The following is a 22,156-nucleotide window of genomic DNA, read 5'->3' on the forward strand; positions in this document are numbered from 1 at the left end:
AAACTATTCTCGGGTGAGGATTAAAAACCATTTGGAGTAACTCACATAAAAGTCTACATTTCCAGTGTGTCATGGAAGAGCTGAAGACCTGGCAACACTGGGCCCAGTCAGTCAAGTGAGGCTGAGAATTTACTGCCCCCGTAAGAAACTCTCCAATTCACTGCAGTCTCTGCTCAGTCCTGTCTGCTCTTTCATATTAAAATTTGGGCTGCAGTTTACAATCTGTGTTTGTGATCCACACTTATAGTATTTCTTCATATAGTAAACCACTTCCACCTCTGTCCACTCAGCAGTCCATACCATCGTTCTCTCTCTCTCTCTCTCTCCCCCCCCCCCTTTAGGTCATTACTAGTTTACCAGATCTTCAGCCAATTTCCAGACTATGTCACACAGTTTCACATGAATTCCTCCCTCTGTCCAGAACGTTCTTCCCAACTCCCTGTCTGCTTAGTTATTCCTATTCATAATTTAAGTGAGGTCAAATATACCTTCACTAGCCCTTTCTACCCATCTGTACCACCACTACCAAGTAGGAGGGATAGCTCCTTCCTTTGGAAACAATGTGCTGCATGCGTGTAATTACCGGTAGTCTTCCCCTTCCTGCCTGTCTGGAAACCTTGTGAAGGTAGGACTCTGTCCCTGCCTTTATACCACTAGGGCCTATTTTAGTGCTTGGTACACAACAGCAAACCATGAATTTCCGATAAATAAATGAAAGTGTGATTGATTTTTTTCTAGGAGGGGATAATATTTAGGAAGAATGGAACACAGGACAAAAGAAATAAATGATTTATGTTCCGAATTACTTATCCATATGAGGGAAAATACACAAAACATTAATTCAACATTCTCATCTCTACATAATTTACTTTTGCCTTTATACTTAGAAGAATTAATAAAACACACATGTAAAAATATAACCATTAAGTTGAAAAGGGCTTAATTATTTATCTAACTGATACAAACTTCTTTCTTAACTAAAATTTTGGCATTGCGTAGTATACCCAGATGTTTATATCGTCACAAATAATTTTTTTAACCATTTATGGCAATTCAGAAAACTGCATCTGGTATTTCTTATATGTTTCCTCTAAAATCACCACTTCTGCCAAAAACATCTATAAAGAAATCCCTCAAAAGGTTTGGGTAACAAAGCGTCTGGGAATGTATTTGGCCTATGTTCAACAGGACATTATATGTTTTCTTGTATAAATCATGTCCTGGAAAACGGAATGTCTTTATTTAAAATAAAAACTCTACCATCCAACACCAAAAAGTTAGTTCCATAAAAAATATTCTAAGCTTTTAATATTTGTAGTTTTAATACATGTTTTTATATTTCATACTACAGTAGGTTTACTAGGTCTCATTTTTATGGTATTCTAGATTTTCTTTAAAAAACACTCTAAGGAAATTTTCCATTCTCAATTCATAGAAGATGTTTTGAAAAGCAGTCACCAAACCTTGCTTAAAAAAATACCAGTTAGGGGGCCCTGTAAGAATAGGTATAAAATACTTCCCCAATGCTAGAATCTGAACTTGTATTGTTTGTTTAACTTATTTTTGTGTGTACCACAAAATTCACCATTCTTTTGAGTAACAGTTACCAAAACAAAAACTATTTTGTACTTTGTATTTCAATTTGATCCCATCATGTTCGTTTAAGCAGGAATTTATCTTAAGAATGACAATAAAGAACAAGAAGTGAAAGAAGCAAAATCTGGCCAGAATACAGCAAGACAACACACCTTTCAACGGTTCAGCTGTAGTTTAGGTTTCCCTAGCTGTGTATTTTCCCATGAATAACAATTCCATAGAAACTGAACTCTGATCAACTCAGCATAGTTAATGAAAGACACTGTCCTGTTTCAATTTTAAAAAATCAATAAAAATTTACAATGACATGTAAAATAAATCTTCGGAACTATATTGAAAAAGAATACTTTCAGGTAAAATGTTGCAAGAATAATTTCTAAAAGGAAGGAAAGCAGCAATTCTTCTACTAGCCAACATTATCTATTAAAATATAGCGCCTACACCAACTTGGGGTTCTCTTTCATTGTTATTTCCCTTAGGGGACAGGGATTTGGGGCTCTGCTCGAGCTCCTTCCTCCCATGGACTGCTCCTGACCTTTAGTGGATTCTTGAGGAACTAAATACGCACTGTCTTACGAGCACTGTTGTGCACCATAGTCTTCAATTTAAGAACCTATGATGCATCTATGTCCTGTGTTACTTCCTTGAAAAAAAGGGATCCTATCTAGTATCCCACACAGCATTGAAAATGAAGCCAAGTCGCTGGTTCTCACTAATTATTTAATGCCTGATAAGGCATCTTCCTACTTTTCATACACAGCCTGTTAATACCCTGAACTCATATGCACAGTGGCACGTACATGGCCCTAACGAGTATGTATTCTAAGAAAGAGTGAAACCATCAACAATTTATTGTTTTAATGCTGGTATTATATGCAATAGCTCCCTTTTCATGTTAGACCAGACTGAATCATCTCATTTCTGGTAGCAATGACATAATCAGCATTTCCAATAAAAATCACTTTTTAAATGAGTTTCCTAATATTGTTTAAATGTTGAAACTGCATATCAACTAATCATCAGTCTACAGATGCTTAGAAATAAAACAATACTTTGCCTCTACGGTTGAAGTCTCTATGTACTTTCTTGCAACAAAGCCAATCTGTCCTTTTCAAAATTGTTTCTCCTGGCAAATATTTTTGCTGTCTGGCCAAGTTTTATGTTAAAAATAAAGTACAGTATTACAGCATCAATCAACATTTAAAGTACTTAATGATCTATGAAAGAAAATATACATTCTTTTGAAACAACCAAACCAATCAAAGTTTTATTTATATTATCAAATCAAGAGTGTAGCTTTGAGAAGATAAAATCACATTTGGGTTTAGAGCTATAAAAGCAGTACTGAGCGCCGAGGTAACAAAAGAGAACAGACTGCCGAGAGAGCTGTAACGGCAAGAACGGCTGGAAGACGTGACAGAGCTGTCTCTGCTCCCCTCCTGTCTGTGCAGCACTGGCCTTTTGCCTGACCTTCCAAACACGAGTTGTCCAAGCGGCTAAGATGGACTCCACAAAATAAGCCCCAAATTACTATACATTTACAATGAATATTAATTGTAATTTTACATGAAGAGGGGCCTAGCCCACTTAAGCCTTGTCATTTATGATCAAAATCTGAAAAGATTCTACTACTAGTGGGTGTTTAAATGGGTGCCCGAGCACGCACTAAGCAGGGCAGGGACTCGGCTAATACTCACCAACCACGGTAAGTCACAGAATCTTTCTTCTTACCATTGTCTCCTGGGAATGACTCAGGCAGCCGTCTGAGAGGGGGTGCGGCCTCAGGGGTGCTGCCAGCAGACACACAGCACTGAGCTGTCACAGACCGGGGAGCCTTTCACCTCCATTAGTCTAGCCCTGCCCTGAGATAGCCACTCTCTGGCTAATCCCTTGGGTGCCCCATGTGTCACCACTGGATTGTCTCCCAGGTAACGCTGGAGCTGCACTGGCCTTCAGCCTAATGAAACTGTTTTCCCAGATAAGGGCAACTGTCCCGACATTTAGGGTACAACAGAGAGGACGCTGTCCATCCAAGGAGATGGAGATACACAGAACAAATACAAATCAGATGATAAAGAGCCCTTTTCCTGACAGGAAGAAATACGGTAAACATGCAAAAACCAAGAACTTTGGTCCGGGGTAAAAGATCGAAGTTCAAACCTCAGCTTCTTTAACTTATAAAATGGATCTGCTACCACCTACCTGAGAGGTGACTGTGAAGAGTAAAGGAAATAAGACTAATATACAGTAAATGTTATATAAAATGTCCATGATGCTCAATATGCAATTGTTTGCTTGCTGCCGATCTCCGAGCGCTCTAGGAGATTAAGAACTCCCAGGCCAGCCAAGCTGTACAAAGTAAACAGGGGGCTTTAATCGGTCAGTCATTGGCCTCAGAACCCAGTTATCTTGAGGAAAAGCATGTCACATGACCCGCCTTACTATTTTTCTGTATTCCTAAAAAGCCTGTCTCCTGCCTCCTGCTGGGCCCTGGCCCGTCCTCGGGTGTCCGCGTCTCAGAGCTCCAGCCCTTCCTTCCTTAGGGCCCCGTCACTGTTTCTGTCATCCGGCAGTGTCTCTGCTGCGCCTCCCCTCCCAGTGCTGCCTAGCTCTCAATCCTGTATTATTTTCGGTGGTATTTAATCCCGTATTTATGTGCCCTGGTGCTACTGTGACTAACCCAGACTTTACCTAAAGTTGGTGCAGTTTCTAGGTTCCCTTATCACCTTCTGAGAGCATTAAATCATTACCTGCTAAATGCAGCCCTAAAATAGCTTTAACATCCCGGGGACCTTAAATCAGAGATTAAATGGGGACAGGCCATCTTTATCAGATGTCAGATTCAACGAAGTACTTATGAACCACCCAGTTATCTGAGGCCCAACTGATAATCCTACGAACAGGACTCAACTTAGGGAAATGACAGGGCTCATGACCGACCTGACAAGCATTAAAAATACACGATGAGTGACCTTCTGGGAAAGCGCCATCTAGAATCCAAAAAGCTAGTTATGCCCGGACACTACCCAAAGTTACTTCTGCTTAACAGTACTGCACTCTCTTAACACAGCAGGTGGCTTTAGGAAAGACGAACGTGGACTGATGAGGGAGAAGTTATGAGCATAAAAAGTCAGGTCAGTGAAATCAATCCCCTTGATGGTCAACAGGGCGACAGCCAACGCAACTGGGTTGCCTCTACACCAAGGAAAGCTAAGTGGACAGTCAGGGCCACCTTATGCCTCTGGTCGCACCCGGGCCACATTCAAATGGAAGCACACTGGTTATGGGGATGGAAATGGGAGTCGCCCACCAATGAAGCTGGTCCAACTCAGCTTTGCCAACAGATGGGGGAAGGCCTGTTCCTCGGCCCTGGTGTGCAGGGGGGAAAGGAGGAAAGGAATAAAACCTACTTTGTTTTTTAAGTTGTTCAATTTGTTCTTCCTTCAAATCTAATTGCTCTGTGAGTCTTGATGCTGAATCCAATGCAGCATTTGCTTCATCCAAACGCTTCTGAGGAAGGGAAGTTAATGAAAAAGCAGCAGGTCAAAACTGTTCCACAAACAACAGGGCTAGAGGCCATCCTAGCCTCAGTCACCCCTTTGCATTTCGGCGGATGGCCCCGGGCAAGGCCACACAGCTAAGCGTCAAAGACAGAGCCCACGCTTCCCAGCACAATGCTGTCTCCTTTTAGCGGAACTCATTAGCAAAAAAGGCTCCAGGACAAAAGGATAACCTGGTGACAAATGTAAAAAACAGTGAGGGTAGAGAATAAAAGCTACAAAAGCAGGGAGAACAAAGTCAAGAAAGATAGTAACAAATGTTCTTTTCAAATTTTGTAAGCCTGATGGGGATAAAGTGATGGTTCCTTATTACTTTTTATTTCCCCAAATACTAGTGAATTTGAGCATTGGTTTCATGATTACGGCACAGTTAGGTCTGCTCTTCTGGGAAAACCTCTTCACACGCCTTGCCCGTTCTTCTCCTGAGCCGTCTTTCTCTTGGCAGTTGTAAGAGCACCTTTCATAGTAGATATGAACCCTCTGTCATCAGTGCTACAAATATTATTTGCCAGATCTGCCATTTGCCTATTGACTGAATATTTTTTGCCATGTAAAAGTGTTTAAATTGTATATAATCAGACATGTTTTACTTTGTGTTTACAACTTTTTCAGTTTTAGTTTTGGTTGGGGTTCTCCTTGCCCTTGGACTGTACACATGGTTTTCTAGATTTTCTTATGAGAAATTTATTTTTAAAAATATTTACATCTTTATAATAACGTTTCTCAACGGGAGTGTTTTTAATATTCTTGGCCCCTAACCACTAAATACCAGAAAATCCATGCAGTCACTGAAATAACCGAAGATGCCCCCAAGGTTCCCAGGACCACCCCAGCTGAGCACCCTTGTTTTGCTATAAATGGAACTTCGGGTGCGAGACAGGGGTCCATTTTATTTTGTTCCATATAGAAAGCCAGTTGTGCAACACTGCTTATTAGATAATCTATCCTTTTCCCACTAAATTAAAATTAGTTTAGTTTATGGTTTAGTTTTAAATTCTCAAATCTATCTTGAGCTCTGTTTCTGGATTTTCCATCTGTTCCACTGATCTAGCCAACGAGGTACTGATTTATGGCTCTAGCTTGATATTTAATAAGCAAGTCCCTCCTCACTGTTGTTCCTTTGTATAATTTTCTTAGCTATTCTAGAGTATTCATGCATGTAAATTTTAGGTCAAGTTTTACCATCTCGAATCAGAATGTGATACCTTTTTTGATGTGTCATCTTGAATCAAACATGATGTAGATATTGCTGTGAAGGTATTTTATACATATAATTTAAGCCTCTAATCAATTTAATTTAAGGCAGGCACATATATTATCCTGGATAATCAGGGTGGGCCTGACTGAACCAGTTCAAAGTCCTTGAAAGCAGGCCTGACACTTTCCCCGAAAGAGAAAGAACTCCTTCTGTGGACAGCAGCCTCGGTCCCTGCCCGTGGAGTCCCATCCTGAGCACCTGTGGACAGAGCCTCGGCCTCTGCCCGTGGAGTCCCATCCTGAGCACCTGTGGACAGAGCCTCGGCCTCTGCCCGTGGAATCCCATCCTGAGCACCTGTGGACAGAGCCTCGGCCTCTGCCCGTGGAGTCCCATCCTGAGCACCTGTGGACAGAGCCTCGGCCTCTGCCCGTGGAGTTCCATCCTGAGCACCTGTAGACAGCAGCCTCGGCCCCTGCCCTTGGAGTCCCATCCTGCTGGTGATATTCCTTCCTGGCCACCTGTGGACAATAGCTTTGGCCTCTGCCTTTGAGTTCCAGCCTGCGTATTTGGTGATCTTCCTATTTTGACTACCAGGCCTACAAATTTTGGACTTGCTTAGCCAGACTCCACCATTACATTGTCAATTTCTTATAATAAATCTCATAGGTATATATATTATATATATCAATGTGTATCTTTATACATGTGTGTGTATACCTATGTGTTCACACATAAAAAATTTAATATTCAAAATCTGCAAAATTAAATTTAGTGTAAAGGAAGTTTAAATAAGTTTTTAAATGATATTTTAACCTAATTTTATGTTTAATAAATTATTAAAGCTAAAACTACACTTTCTCAAAAATTAACATTTAGATTTTGTTACTCTTTCTACCACTGTTTGGTTTTTATTTCATTAATTTCAGCTTTCATCTGTATTAATTCCTGCTTTTGTTTCTTCCAGTTTATTCTTTTTCTAACTATGTTACGTTTTAAATTAAAAAATAAAACACTGAGTTTAAAAAGAAGACCTGACATTATGACAGACAAGATGCTCTAGGCCCAATGCAAACACCTAAAAGTATTTGATAAATACCTTTTCAAGTGTATTAACGAGCTGACCAGAAGGTGACCATAAATGGTCAATAAACATTAAAAGACACTTGACCTCATTAGTAGTCAGAGAAAGGCAAACTAAAACCATTAGGAGATAGCCCTACACCCCTACCACACTGGCAAAAAGTTAAAATAGTCTTATAATGCCAAGTGCTGCCAAGGATGTGGAACGAGAACTCTTATGCACCACTGGTAGGAATAAATGAGCACAACCGTTCTAGAAAACAATGTGTGATCATCTAATAAAAGTTGAAATTGCTCATATATATCCCGTGACTCAGCAATTACAATCAAGATACATACCCAAAAGAAACTCCTATAATGTGCACCATAATATATAATCAAGGAAGTTCATAACCGTATTGTTTGAACAGCAAATAAAATGTCTTTATCAATAAAATGGGTAAATAAATGATATATTCATGCAACGAATAGCAGTAAAAATAACGAACCATCAGCACACAGTAACATGGCTAAAACTCATGAACGTAATACTAGGCAAAAAAGCAAGTCTCAGAAAAACTATTCAATTTATATATAGTTCAAAATGCCATTTATACAGAGTTCAAAAATATGCAAAACCACACAATGTATTGTTTGAAGATACAAATCTGTAATAAAACCATAAAAAATAACAACGGGTTCATGAACATGAAGTTTTGGAACAGGAGGTGCTAAGAAGGGAGGAGAGGAGGAGGAATGGATAAGGAACTTCAAAGGACGACATTCTGTTCCTTATACTGTGGCGAGTTATGTGGGTATTTGCTACATCCTATTCTTAATTTTATACATATTATATAAATACTGTTTTGCAGCCACTCAATATTTAACAATTTCAAAACCTGATGGGAACTATGGCTTCACTTATTTGGAATATTAATGCGCCTGAATAGCATATTCACCACCAATGACAGGTGAACAAATTTTATTTTCTACTGGCTATCATCAGAGTCTAATTATAACTTAGAAGAGTTTATCCTAAATCTAGAAGCAAATCACTTTTGTGTCATATCTCTTTATGAGGGGTTCATTTAATTTATATCTTATATATTCTTATATATAAATTTTTCTATGTATAAAATATAGAATAGAGAGGAAAATATTTTAAAGGATTATGCTGCAAAAAAGATCTAATGGGATAATATCTGTTATTTTCATTCATAGGAAATATAGTACCCAAAATATTTTGTTGAAAAGAGAAAATTATGAAGTTAAAATTGTAGATTGTTTTTTTCTTCAGTGATCTGTGCAATACTCATCTGTGCCAAAAAAAGTAAAATATCCTACCATCTCGTATTTGCTGTATCTCCTCTATACTACAAGTCACACGAGGAAAACCCTGAGTGTTTTATTTACTATTATGCCACAGCATGGGGTACAGGTCAGTCACTCAAACAATATTTACTGAATTAATTTTTAGGAAATTACTTTCAAGATGACAGTTCTATAAGAAATTGCTTCATAAATAACAACATTTACAGGGGAAATTATTTCAACCCACCTGTGATGACATCAGTTTCCCTTCCAGATTCTCTGCCTTTTTCTTCCATTCAGCTACAAGCTGTTTGTGCTTTTCTAGTTCAGCAGAATACATAGCTTTTTCCTCTAAAGAGAAAAAAAGGTACAGAGTGTTTTGCAATAGAGTGATAAAATTAGTTTTAAACCACTTGAAATTTTAATAATTCAACAAAGACAGTTCATAGATCTCAACAATTACACAGGCCTGAGTGATAGTATTAACTGGAATTAAGGTAATGAGGTGCATTTCCTCGGCCTAAATCCTTCATCTTGTCCATTTTGCAAACTCTTCCCGCCATGCAGAACACCAGTCAAGTATCTCCTCTTTGGCAAAGCTTTCCCTATGGGCTCAGTACCATATTATTTTGTATACATGTTCACTTCAGTATTATGTAGAGTTGGGGTAGCCCTGAAGGTCTGCATATGTATGAATTTAAAGCTGGAGCGCCCACTGCTTCATTAACCTCACACCCGCCCCCCACCACCCATCCACCCCCTACTAGCAGTTAACTCACTGCCAATGATGACTGAATGTGTGAATACACAAAGGGACGGGCAAATGATCCAGGGCGAGAAACTCCGAGGAGGACGACGGGAGGAGAGGTGAGAAAGTGCGTTCGGTTACCCATTACTGTGTCTCCAAAAAATTATTCTCCGCCCGGACTAGAAAACAGAGTTACCTCAAAGCACAGGTGAAGAGCTAAGAACAGGCCCCTCAATATTTCAAAGGAGAGCAATTACTGATGATTAACTCTTTAAGTGGGTTCAACCTCCAACTGGTGCCTCAAAACCTAGCCATCTTTTCTGTGTGTGCCTCTGTCTCCCCTGGTTTTGCACCCTTTATTGGGGGATCGTCCTTTCTATGTCACCCTTACAGTTTCCCAGCGCTGACCTTATTGGTCATAGTCACTAAAACGAATTTTTAATAACTACTATATATAGTTTATGTACTCCTGTCTTAATTGTGCAAACAGTCTGAATTAGCTTGTTGACGGCTACTTATCTTCCTCCCACAAGTGGGTAACCTTTCAAAATATCTGTATCCCCGCATCTCATCTAAAATAGCACTGAAACGAGCCAGCGCGCCCCACCGCGACGACACGTGCCCTCACTCCAGGACGGACCGCGCACTCACCTTGCTGGAAGTGCTCCAGGACCATCTGCAGGTTGGAGAGCGACAGAGCGTACTGCCTCACTTGCTCCTGACACACGGACAGCTGCAGGGCAGCTTCATCCCTTTGCTTGTGGGCTACGTTCAGCTGTTCCTGCAATGACTCTACCTGCAAATTGGCTTGATGGCTTCAAACAAAACAGTAAAAACCAAACCGTGTTTACTTAGGTACTTTACGGGATGAAACATCTTCCCTACACTTTTTGGATTAAATGCAAATTAGATCTCACAGTGTTTAGGCAACTTTAGCAAGATGAAGTCTGTTCTCTTCCCTACATTTTTTATTCTGATAAAATCTACATAATACTATTTTAATCATGCCAAGCGGAGAGCTCAGTGGCACTAAGCACATTCACATCACTGCAAGACCGTCACCACCCCCAGCTCCAGAGCTTCTTACATCTCCCCTGGCTGAAACAACACCCATTAAACAACTCCACTTTCTCCCAGCAACCGTAATTCTACTTCTGTCTCCATGAATTTGACCTCTCCCACATTTTATTGCATTAAATTCAGGTTAGAGTTCAAAGAAACTTGAAGAGTGCCTCTTATCTTTGTTCTCCGTTTTTGTTAATCCAACCGTCCTCCCTGCGAACGTGACTTTAATAAATGACAGTTGTTTTAAAGATAGCATAGGGCTAGACAAGAAATGTCATCGTAAGAAAAATTTACAAATAGCCTGCCACTTTCCTGTTTCCAGGCTAAAACTCTAAGATGTCATTTATTATAAAATCGTAAGTTGTAAGAAGCCTTGGAAGTCACTTTGTCCAGCTACCAATTCAATGAGCAGTGAATTCTGACACCCCCTTGCTTTTAACATGCGAAGTCACTGATGAAGTCACAGCCTTCCTAAGGAGAGGCCATTGATTAACTGCTCTGATTACTAGTTAATTATCTTTTACCATCATCTTTCTGTGTACATGAAATAACCCCTACAAATGCCCAAATGATAAATCAAAGTTCCCTAAGAGATTTTATATAGCATCTATCCAGCCTTATGTCACTGATGTACCTCCCTAATGTAGAATTATTACATACAAATTATTGCAATAGTCTTTCCTGGGTTTTTAATACCCAGTTAAATTCTTATTTAAGAGCAGCCCAGCAAAGCCCATTTAGAACAGCTATTAATACTTTGCAGAAACCTGACCCAATTGCACCCTCTGGTGGGAAAGCGATAAACTGATAACAGGGGACACCTGTGCTCCAGTGGTCCTTGAGTTTTACTCCACTCTGCTGGCTAGAAAATCACTCCAGGGGTGACTGTAAAGATGAAATGAGCTGTGACGTCACTTAAGAAGTTAGTAGTTTACCACGTGTTACTGCTGTTCGATAAGGACTCAAACACCATAACCGGGTTTGTAGACTTGAGTTACTTACCTAACAAATATCTGCTGAAAATCTATGAACCGACATGTAAGAATACATGTTTGGGGAAGGGCACAAAATAAACGGCCCCATGCCCGCTCTCAGTGACCTTACATTCCCCTGGGTGGAAGCAAGTGTAAGACGGGTCAACAACTGCCTGCAGAATATGAGAGCCCTATCAAAGGCGCAAAATATTATGCAGGTTCCAAAGGAACCAAATATCATACCAGGGTCTGGGGTTCAGATCTGAGGAGTGGGGTGCTACATACAGCGTCCTCTATGAAGGGAATGCCAGCTGAAGACTAGGTGAGGTTAACAGAAAAACTTAAAAGATCAGGCCTACTTTAAGCGATAAGAAAGAATATGAAATGAAAAAGTAGAAGAAACAGGAAAAGAGCAGCTGCAGCTGAAGGACCGAGTAAGACAGTTTGGTTGAGTGCAGGCGACAGTAAGAAACAAGGCTAAGGTTATAGGCAACCTGGAACCAAATCATAAGCCTTCCCGGGTGTTCACCTTGCTACTTCCTTCACTCTTTCCTGTCTCAGAGCCAAACCTTGTTCAACCTTAGATCACTTGATTAAAAATAAAATCACACAAATTTAATCGCATTATTTCTTTGAGTCTGAAAAGCCAATTAAATCAGCTGGGATTTAAGTCTAAACTCCTAATGATGAGAAGCAATGATCTAGGGTAATGGTTAAGATTCAGAGAAACCTCCCTGAGAACGCCAGATCTGGTGAAGAGTTAGCCCTGAGTATGAAACCCCCACACCGCGGGTGCCTGCCCTCAGGAAGGTTACTAAACCTCTCTACTGTAAGTTTCTTCATCTGTAAAATAGAGATAATAAATTTTGTGAGGAAAAAAATGAGGTAAAATATGAAAAATGCTTATTGAGTCTTATACTCAACAAGTGTTCAGCTAACATCAAGGCTAAAAAAGGGAGAAAGTTACCTTGATTTTTCCATTGCACTAGAGGAGGAAACTAGCTTTTCCTCCAACACTGTGACCTTCTTTCTTAGTTTAGCCTCTCTCTGTTCTGCAGCCAAAGCTTCACGGGTGTGAGAATCTTCTGTTTCTAAAAGATGGTTACGCAGTCTCTCTAGCTCCTGATTTGAGCGTAATTCTTTGTCACGTAAATGCTGAACCTAGACAGAGGACATTTCTTTATTTTTCATCTATTATATAAAATGCTCCCACCTCTCTCTCCCACAAGCCACTAACTTCCAAAAAATTTCCCCATTATTGAAGTCTATTAATTGTATACTAATTTATCATACTGCAAGATGTATTCGTGCTAGGAAAAAGGTCTCCTGAAATCATCCTGAATATTCATTTGGAAGGTTTACTTTGGAAGACCTCATTCCTGTGGCTATAATGGAAAATGGAATTACACAAAATAGTAGGCTTTTTGTCACAGACCACTTTTTCAGTAAATTTCACTTTTTTCCCCATATTTTATGAGTGGGAAATTTTTCTTTATCCAAGATATGCGTGGTTTTCACTTTTTGTATTTAAAAAAATCAAGGTATAATTTAGTTTCAAGTGTACAACATAATGATTTGGTCATGATTTTCACTTTTGGAAACTGAAATAAAATGCATCTCGGAGACCAAAATTCTACCACAGCACGTGAGAGGAAGACTAAGAAGAAGTCACCTATGAAAGAATTTCCTTCTAAGTGATAATCCTCACAGTTTTCTTCCTTCACAGCTTTAGACTTAGTGTTGAAATCACCGTTTCTTTACAGGGAGCGTGTACCTCATTCTGCAGAGCAGTGTTTTCCATTTGCTTCTGCTTCAGGGCCAACATGACTTGATCTCTCTCCTGCTGAAACAGAACTGTCTTCTCCTGCATTGACTTAACTGTATTTAAGAGCTGATTTAACTCACTGGTTTCACCCTTTAGGAAAAAAATAATTTCAGCTTTAAATAAAAACACATTTAAAAAAGACATTTCTTCATTTATCAATTTTAAAACATAGTTAATCATGTCAGGGTCATCCAAAGAAAGGAAAGTCTGAAAAACTGTGAGAGTGCAAGGACCCTAAGGATTCATGATGACCAAATATAATGCGGGGTCTTGGGTGGCATCCTGGGACAGGAGAAGGCCATTTGGTGGAAAATTAAGGAAATTCAAATGAAACATGACCTTTAGTTAACAGAATGCATCAGCACCGGTTCATCGGCTCTTACAAGTGTACCATATTGTAACGCATGACGTTAAAAAGAAGGAAAGCTGGGTGAGAGGTACACAGAAACTCTATACTACCTTCACAACTTTCCTAATAATCTAAAACGATTCTCAAAGAGTTTTATTAGAAATATTTTTAAAAGGGCTCAAAAGACATCACTCTCTCAAATTTCCCCTAAACAAGTGTTCACAAACCCAAAATCACTCAAAAAAAGTAGGTGTGTGTGTCCCCATTCACGAGACATTCACAATTGTTGGAGAAAGTAAGTGTTGACATGCTGGCAGCGGAGAAATAGGTAAGTCATTTCACAGGCACAGCCTATTTTAAAAGAATACTTTGGTGACAATTTAACTAATGAAAGCAACTCTGGAATAATATCTTGCTAGACAGTGGGGGAAATTTATTCTTGATTGCATTCCATACAAGTACAATATATTAGCGATAGCAGAAAAAAGATAACCATTGCAAAAACAGGGCCATGAAATTCAGATGATAGCTGGATTTCTAAAAAGCACAAAAAAGTGGCAGGCCATTTAAATATGCGTATCTTATGCATCTATATATAGTTAGGTATTATTTCAAATTTTCATGTAAACTTTCCATTTCTTTAATATATAGTGTCCGCCAAGATAAATCATCTAAACCAAAACATAAAACCATCTGTTTTTAAAATCTCAACACTCCCTCCTCGATAGTGAGGCCAGTAGTTTTCAAGTAGTTTTTCAGTTAAAATTTTTTTCATGTTACAGAGAAAAACTAAATGATCAAAAAATCAGTTGAAGATCTCCTATAGAAAACATCCCTTTCACCCTAAAAAAGGAGATGTTACTTATTACATTCAAGATGTAATAAAGGCACTCTTCAATTATACAGAGTATTGGAAAAAATTAATTTACACTAATTATCTTCAAGTAATATAGTACTTCAATACGACTTAACTTAGGGAGCTTCCTGAAAGATGAGCCTTCATTAAATCTGTACACTTTTGATATATGAGTGTCAACGAAATAGAACTAAATTGTACAATATGCTAAAACTACAAAAAGAAAATGTATTAAGAAAGAATATTTCATTGTTCTACCTTCTTCTATTATAATCTGAGAGCCCTAAGACGCTACAGACAAGTTTGGTCAGTGAGCAACAGAGAGCCCTTTTTCATATCAATTAGAGACCAAGACCACAGGAAGCTAAGAAGCTGTAACTAAGCGCGAACCCCTCAACACTATCAGTGCACCTACTTTATCAGATGGCAAAGGGGAAAATGAATTTTCTTACCAAAGTGAAAACTACACGAACTATTCCCAACCTTTAATCCAGGACTCGAAGAGAAAACTTAACTGGCAAGGAAGTGTAATCATTTTCTATCCTGTGCCTGGCAGCATGTAAGCATTCAAGAAGCACTTGTTCAAGATTCTCATTTCTTTTCCAAACTTCTACTACTAAGACCATAGAAATCCAGGGAATAAGCACTAATAACAGAGTATGATGTACTAGAAGGTCTTCAGTACATTCTTATTACAATCAAAATCAACTGCATGCAAAAACTTAAATACAGCAAGACTGGTCTGGTACTTTAAATATGTAAGTGCTACAACCCTTCATTTTATGACGGAATAAACAAACCAATAAGGTCAAAATACATCCAAAGTCCCTCCAGTGACCGAGCTGGGATTACTTACTGAGCCCAGTGTGTGAAGAGCACTACTCATGGCTAACATTTTGCAAATACCGGGTTGCGACTAACTGATTATAAAAATCAATATAATGGGTCATCCAACACTTTCTTTTTTAAAATAAATAATTTATTTGTTTGTTTACTTTTTTTTTAGAGAGAGGGGAAAGGAGAAAGAGAGGGAGAGAAACATCACTGTGTGGTTGCCTCTCACTTGCACCCCCAACTGGGGACCTGACGTGCAGCCTAGCCATGTGCCCTGACTGGGAATCGAACCAGCGAGAGTTGGCTCGCAGGCCGACGCTCAATCCACTGAGCCACAGCAGCTGGGGCAACACTTCCTTTTTTTTTTTTTAGAGTATCATATATAGTAAGGGTAATTTCTGATTCCTGAAACTTCAGTTTTACACACACGCAAGTGCTTACTGTATCACAAGGTAAAATGTGTTTCTTTTTTTAAATCCTCACCTGAGGCTATGTTTACTGACTTTAGAGAGGAAGGAAGGCAGAGGAAGGGGGGTTGGGAGAGGGAGAGAGGGATCAAACCTCCAACTTAGGTATGTACCTTGCAACCTTCCTGTGTACAGGACAATGCTCCAATCGAGACACCTGGCCAGGGCTGTATTTCTTACTGTCAGACTTAGTGTGTATTTCACAGAGCTTCTCATTACATATAGAAACCTCTGAAATGTTAACCATTACTAGCACCTACTGAAATATGCCTAAAATTTGGTTCAATTATACTGACTTCAAATTCTTCTCTTGTAACACATTTCTATTTTCTGAAAAAAAAAAAAATACTGCTACTAATCTTCTCTACTTAACAGGCTGAAAAGATTAACCCAGGATTTTAAAATATTTGGAAATATCTAGTATAGGGGAAGAAACTTCCAGATGCCTCTGAAGAATATTTATTCAGAATGAAACACAACACCTTGACGTAAGTATTTCTAAATGAATAAATTCTTATCTCCTTCAAAGATGATACCGATAAAGTAGCACTAACAAATGCCACCCCCCCCCCCACCCCGCCCCGGTTCCCTTTATATAATCCGCCACCGGGACATACCTCCTTCTCTTTCAGTAGCTGCTCAAAAGCAAGAGTCTTTTCCCTCATGGAATGGCACTCCAACTCTTTTTCTTGCAGCATCATAGAAAACTTCATGTTAGTCTCTTGTAAGGCTTGGTATTCTGTTTCCTTCCCCCTGTTTCTTTCGACTATTTTTTCATTTTCCTCTTTTACATTGCAAATGTCCATTTCTAGATTTAATACTCTCTCCTTCAGGTTTGTTATCCCCTGTCTCAGCAGCTCGTTTTCATTGACCTTGTTCGTGTGGTTTTCATTTAAGTGAAGTAACTGATCACTTTGGGTTCTGATTAAAAGGTCTTTCTCCTTCAGTGACTTTTGTAGAATGTCCAGGTTCTGCTTCAGGCGGGTCATTTCCACATCTGTTTGTTCCAGTTCTTTTTTCTCTCGCTCCGAGGCGGCAGCAACGGAATCAGACAACCTGTGATTATTTTCCTGGAGAGTTCTAATGGTTGCATCTTTTTCCTGCAGCAACTTTCTTAGCTCGTCGATCTCTTGTTGAGAAGACTTGACCGTTCTAAGAGACTCTGCTGGCGGGGGAGTCGGCGATGACCCAGGAGAGACCTGAGGTGAGATAACATCTAGCTTTCCTAAGAGCAGGTCTTTGGTATTGCACAGCTGCCCTATGCTATGCTGGACCTGTGCTAATTCCTGCCCAAAGTTTTTGAGTTTGGTTTCATTCTGCTCGTAACTTTGGATCAGACCAGTATAGTCCACTTGCAATTTAGAATTATTATCACTGTCAACCAAAACCTGTGCATGAAGCTGATGAAGTTCTTCCTGAAGCTGAGCTGATTCATGCCGCATATTTTGCACTGTGGTCATTACCTGCTGTTTCCACTCTTCCATTTTCTTTACTTGTTGTTTTAATTTGTCACGTTCCTGCAGCAGCTCTTCAAACTGATTACTATTCACACCTCCAACCTCACTGCCGGTGCCGGATGTCTGTAAAACGGTCAGTAAGGTCTGACATTTCTGACTTAATGCATCTATTTCAATGTCCTTCTCTCGAATGATACGGGATAAATTCTGAACCGTTTCTCGAAACATATCTTGGCCAGTACTTTCAAATTTAGTGGACAGTTTTTTATTTTCATCTTGCAGCTTAATGAGGGCTGCTTCTTTGGCAGCAACTATATCCATCATTTTGTGATATTCGGTTTTTAGATGGCTATTTTCCCTCGTCTTCTCACTCAGCACAGCTAATACTTGTTCTCTTTCCATAGCGAAGGCCTGCAGCTGCTCCTGGAGGTAAGTGACATTTTGCGGGTAGGATACTGAAGACATTCTTGCATGAAGAGCTTGGATCTCCAAATCCTTCTGCTGGATAATCTGAGTTAGTTTACCAACTTCATCCTTCGACAGCTGATCAATCTGCTTAGTTAAAGATATATTCTTTTCATTTAGAAGTTTAATCTCTAATTCTCGTTCTTTTATTCCTTTTACTAATCTTTCAGTTTCAGCTTTAGATAAGTCATGCTTTTCACTTCCGTTTTCTATGTTAAGACTCTGAACTTTTGTTTCTTGAAAAATATCAGAATTCTCTGTTTGAATACTCTGCCTTTCTTCATGCAACTGGGTTTTGACTTCTTCAATGGTTTTTTGCAAGGTCTTAATTTCCTCATCTTTCTCTAAAAAGAGTTGGGTGTGCGTGACATTCATTTGCTCATGCCGGTATTTAAAGTCATCCATTTCCTTCTTCTGCTCCTGTAGAGATTGAAGTAGTTGCATTTTACTCTGGTTTTGATCTTCAATTATCTTTTGATGATGTTTTATTTCCTCTTCAAGGTGATCCTTTATTATGTTCAGTTGCGATACCTCAGATTCTAGTTCTGTAATACAGTCGAGGGTTTTAGGCTCAGCCACAGGGGCAACTCGACTCTGCTGTTCCCTGAGTCGTTCCAATTCCTCTTTTAAGTGATTGTTTTCTTCTTTCATAGATCCAAGAATTCTGTCTTTTTCCTCTATGGTTTGCCTCAAACTTTCATTTTTTCTTAAGGCCTCAGTATACTTATCTAATTCCTCCTGGAGCTCAGAACTTCTCTTTTTAAGTTTTTCAATAAAAATTTCTTTCTCGTTTATAAGTTGTGTCAATTGTTTCTGCTCTTCTAAACTAGATGACAAAATTTTCTGAGTCTCTTTATGATCAGAATCTATCTGCTCAATATTCTTTTTGAGTTCTGCTATTTCAAAATCTTTTTGTTGACTGAGTTCAATTAAGCGCCCACACTCCAGCTCTAAAGCAGAGGCACCTGAATTGCGTGCACTTGACAGTTCTTCAATGGCTCGCTCATGCTTGTTTGCTTCTTCCAACAGCCTCTTTTCAGCCCGACACAATTCTGCCTCTAAATGTTCTTTTTCTATTTTTAGAGTCTCCAAAATAGAGTTTTTTTCTAGAGAGATCTGATTGTTACCAGCAATAGATTCTTCCAATTGACGTCTTACATCTTCACATGCTAAGACCAACTTCTCATTTTCCATTTTGAGGTCAAAAGTAGCTTTTTTCAGATTTTCATTGAGTTGTTCTACTTCTGAAAGATTTTGCTTTAAGTCTGTAATGATGGCTTCCCTTTCTCTGAGTAAGTCATCCTTAAAATTACTGTTAGAGTCTTGATTAAGAGGCTGAGTTAACTCACACCTGACTCTAGAAAGTTCCTCCTCCTTTTGTTTAATATGTTCCTTAAGTTCAAAGTTCTCCTTCTGGATATTTAAATTATTGTTCTGTGATATATTTAGTTGGTCTAGTAACTCTCCTATTTTATCCTCTAGTTCCTGCTTTTTTAAATTTAAGTCTTTTAGGACCAATTCACTTTGAGTTAACTTTTCTTTCTGCATGTCTAACTCCTTAGTAATGCTCATTTTATCATCTTCAAGTTGATGAACTCTATTTGTTTCATCACTTAGATCTTTTTTCAGTTTATTGATGATGCTAGCTCCCTCCTTTTGTTGTTTTGATAGTTGATCTTTTATCAAAATCATGTGCTGAAAGAAAAATTAATTTGCATGTTAACTTTAAAACATTCTCATTTTAGTACCTAAAGAAAATTTTATAAAATTTCATACACAGTAGAATAATAATCCTCAGATATTTCTAACCCTTCTTAAACTTTTTAAAAATCCCAACAAAATTACTAATATTTTATAGCAAATCTACTTTATTTTAGAGGTTGGAATTTAAAACTAAAGAAGGTAAAAGATATACATTCTTTATTTCAACCCTCAAACACTGGGCAGGAGTCAACAAACCACAGCTAATGGGGCAAATCAGGCCTACCGCCTGTTTTTACAAATAAAGTTTTATTGAAACAAAACCACGCTCATTTATTTACATATTACAACAACAGAGTCAAGCAGCTGCAACTAGGACTATATGGTTTGCAAAGCCAGAAATACTTACAATCTAACACTTTACAGAAAGAGTCTGCCAACCTCTACGACTCGAGCCTTGATGAACTAAAATGCCATTTAAAACACAAGTAAAATCACACCAATCACCTCAGCTTGCTGACCTAGTAGTATTCGGTATCTGAGTAGAAAGTGCTGACACGGTCTCTAATATAGGGCTTCTTACCTTTGTAGCTTCTTGGTGTTGTTTATCCAGTTCGTCTAACTCAGCTACCAGTACTTCCTTTTCAGTAACACTCTGATTGAGTTCTTGTTCCTTTGCCTCCAAATTAAGTCTTAAGTCATGTAATTTTGATTCCAAATCCATATCTCTTACAGCTGTACTTTTAATTTCTTCATATTCATTGTTTAGTTTTAAAAGTGATATCTGAAGTTCTTCCTTAAATGGTCAAAGGAAAAAGAACAACACGTATTATCAACTGGAAGAAGAGAGACTAAAAGATTAAAAATGTAAACATCATTTGGGAATCACTCCTAAATGCAGTGTCAGAAACACTGAATAATACCTCAGCAATGACATATAAAGCTCAACAAACCCCAGCTCTCACTCATATGCAAAACATTTCTATAACCCGTGACAAACTCAACGACTATACATTCATGTTCTAACTCGAAGTTCTTCACGGAAAACTCCCGTTGGAGAGACTTCCCAACCCCACTCCTGCTGCTGCTCCTCTTGTTCCCTCCCCTCCCACCACACACGTCCTTTCAAAATACCCAAGCCTGGCCTGCGAGCCAAGTGTCGCTGGTCCGATTCCCAGTCAGGGCACATGACTAGGTTGCACGTCAGGTCCCCAGTTGGGGGCGTGAGTGAGAAGCAACCACACAGTGATGTTTCTCTCCCTCTCTTTCTCATTTTCCCTCTCTCTAAAAATAAAAAAATAAACAAACAAATAATTTAAAAAAACAACAACAACAATAACCCAAGCCTTCTGGCTCCCTTAACTTCCATTTCCTAACATCCAGTCACCAATAGCCACAGACAGAAATGTACAAAGTCAACACTCACTCATTCAAGTTTGTCCTCTCTAATTAAAATATAAAGGCTTCTTTTCCCTCATTAAAGGAATTGTCTGTATTCACTGGCTTCTGTCACAACATGGAACCTTTTCTTCACCCAGGAAAGTACCCTCCTTCCTTTCCTTACTTTCCAAGCTGAGCACATATGAGGTTCTCCTTTCTCAAACAACATTTGTAAAGATATGTCTACATGTGAATTTTTTTAGTGCATTTATGTTCTCTTCTATTGGTATTTAATGCTTTCCCTCCAAAACCTCGAAGCAGGACAGTTCTCTATGCTGCAACATTATTTCAGCCTCTGATTATGATGTTTGTGATAATGCTGTAAAGCCTTCTTTCATTACTATATTTTAAAAAATCTAATTTCTATGGACTCTACTTTAAGAATCTCAAATTTCGATAGTCTAATATACGTATACACCTTACAAGAGACAAATAAAAACTATATTAGAACATCTGCCTCACAATCCTCACTCTTCTTCCAATACAAAAGTTTATTTTGAATTACAATTGAAAGATGAAAATAGTAGTCTTATGTCTTTCTAGAGTCAACTGTAAAATTAGGAGAACAAAACTTTTGTTTCGAGTGGCTCTTAAGATCACATATACCCTTTCAGTATTTTTAACCAGTGAGCAGACACAATTCAAGGAAGAGTTACAACGGATCACTCAACATACATCAAAAGAAAGAAGAAACAGCTATCAGAAATAGCTACAAAATCCAAAAATATCACGAGAAAGTTACAAGCTTTATCAGATATGTGTAGAGATCTGCAGACTACAAAATACTCCTAGGCCAGTTATAGAAAGAAATAACTGAGAAGACCAGAATGCAATGGGAGCAGAAAAGAACAGAGAAAACACATAAAATATAGTAATAAAAAATGATGGGGAGACAGTACTGACATTTAGGGGGTATAAAGTGTGGGAGCAAGGATCCTACAATGAACAAGACAGTTTATGCCACTAAGACTTTTTCCCAAGCTGAATATCAACAGCACCCCTTTGAGAAACACTGCCTACATGCTAATGTGAAACAATGTCCACTTCTGGCCATGATGGAGACCTAGACAGACACGCTGTGTCTCCCTCCACAACTAAGAAGGAATACAACTACCTCAAAACCAGAGACAACCAGCAGTTTGAGAAAAATCAAGCTGCATGGAAGTCCAACAAACAAGGATATAGAGAAGAAATAGTCATCCAGACAGGTAGGAAGGGTGGAGCCGGGGCAGAGAGGACACGGTGTGGTGG

General features: G+C 38.8%; 1 protein-coding gene across 3 annotated transcripts in view; it reads right to left on the reverse strand.

Annotated features, from left to right (window-relative positions):
* Positions 1 to 22,156, reverse strand: part of TRIP11 (thyroid hormone receptor interactor 11) — a 59,538-nt gene that overhangs the window by 12,582 nt on the left and 24,800 nt on the right. For 2 of the 3 annotated variants that reach the window (XM_090271315.1, XM_090271313.1), the window contains 7 exons: positions 20,049 to 20,261; positions 16,460 to 19,459; positions 13,286 to 13,426; positions 12,479 to 12,672; positions 10,124 to 10,287; positions 8,972 to 9,075; positions 5,007 to 5,106 (listed from right to left, as the gene is read on the reverse strand). In XM_090271315.1, the coding sequence (XP_090127441.1) occupies positions 5,007 to 5,106; positions 8,972 to 9,075; positions 10,124 to 10,287; positions 12,479 to 12,672; positions 13,286 to 13,426; positions 16,460 to 19,459; positions 20,049 to 20,261 (3,916 nt within the window). The remainder of the gene's footprint in view (positions 1 to 5,006; positions 5,107 to 8,971; positions 9,076 to 10,123; positions 10,288 to 12,478; positions 12,673 to 13,285; positions 13,427 to 16,459; positions 19,460 to 20,048; positions 20,262 to 22,156) is intronic. The other variant, XM_090271314.1, reaches the window with a different exon arrangement.

Source organism: Furipterus horrens, unplaced genomic scaffold (genome assembly GCF_987537825.1).
Source record: "Furipterus horrens unplaced genomic scaffold, mFurHor1.1.pri manual_scaffold_3, whole genome shotgun sequence".
In the NCBI taxonomy this organism is placed as follows: Eukaryota; Metazoa; Chordata; class Mammalia; order Chiroptera; family Furipteridae; genus Furipterus; species Furipterus horrens.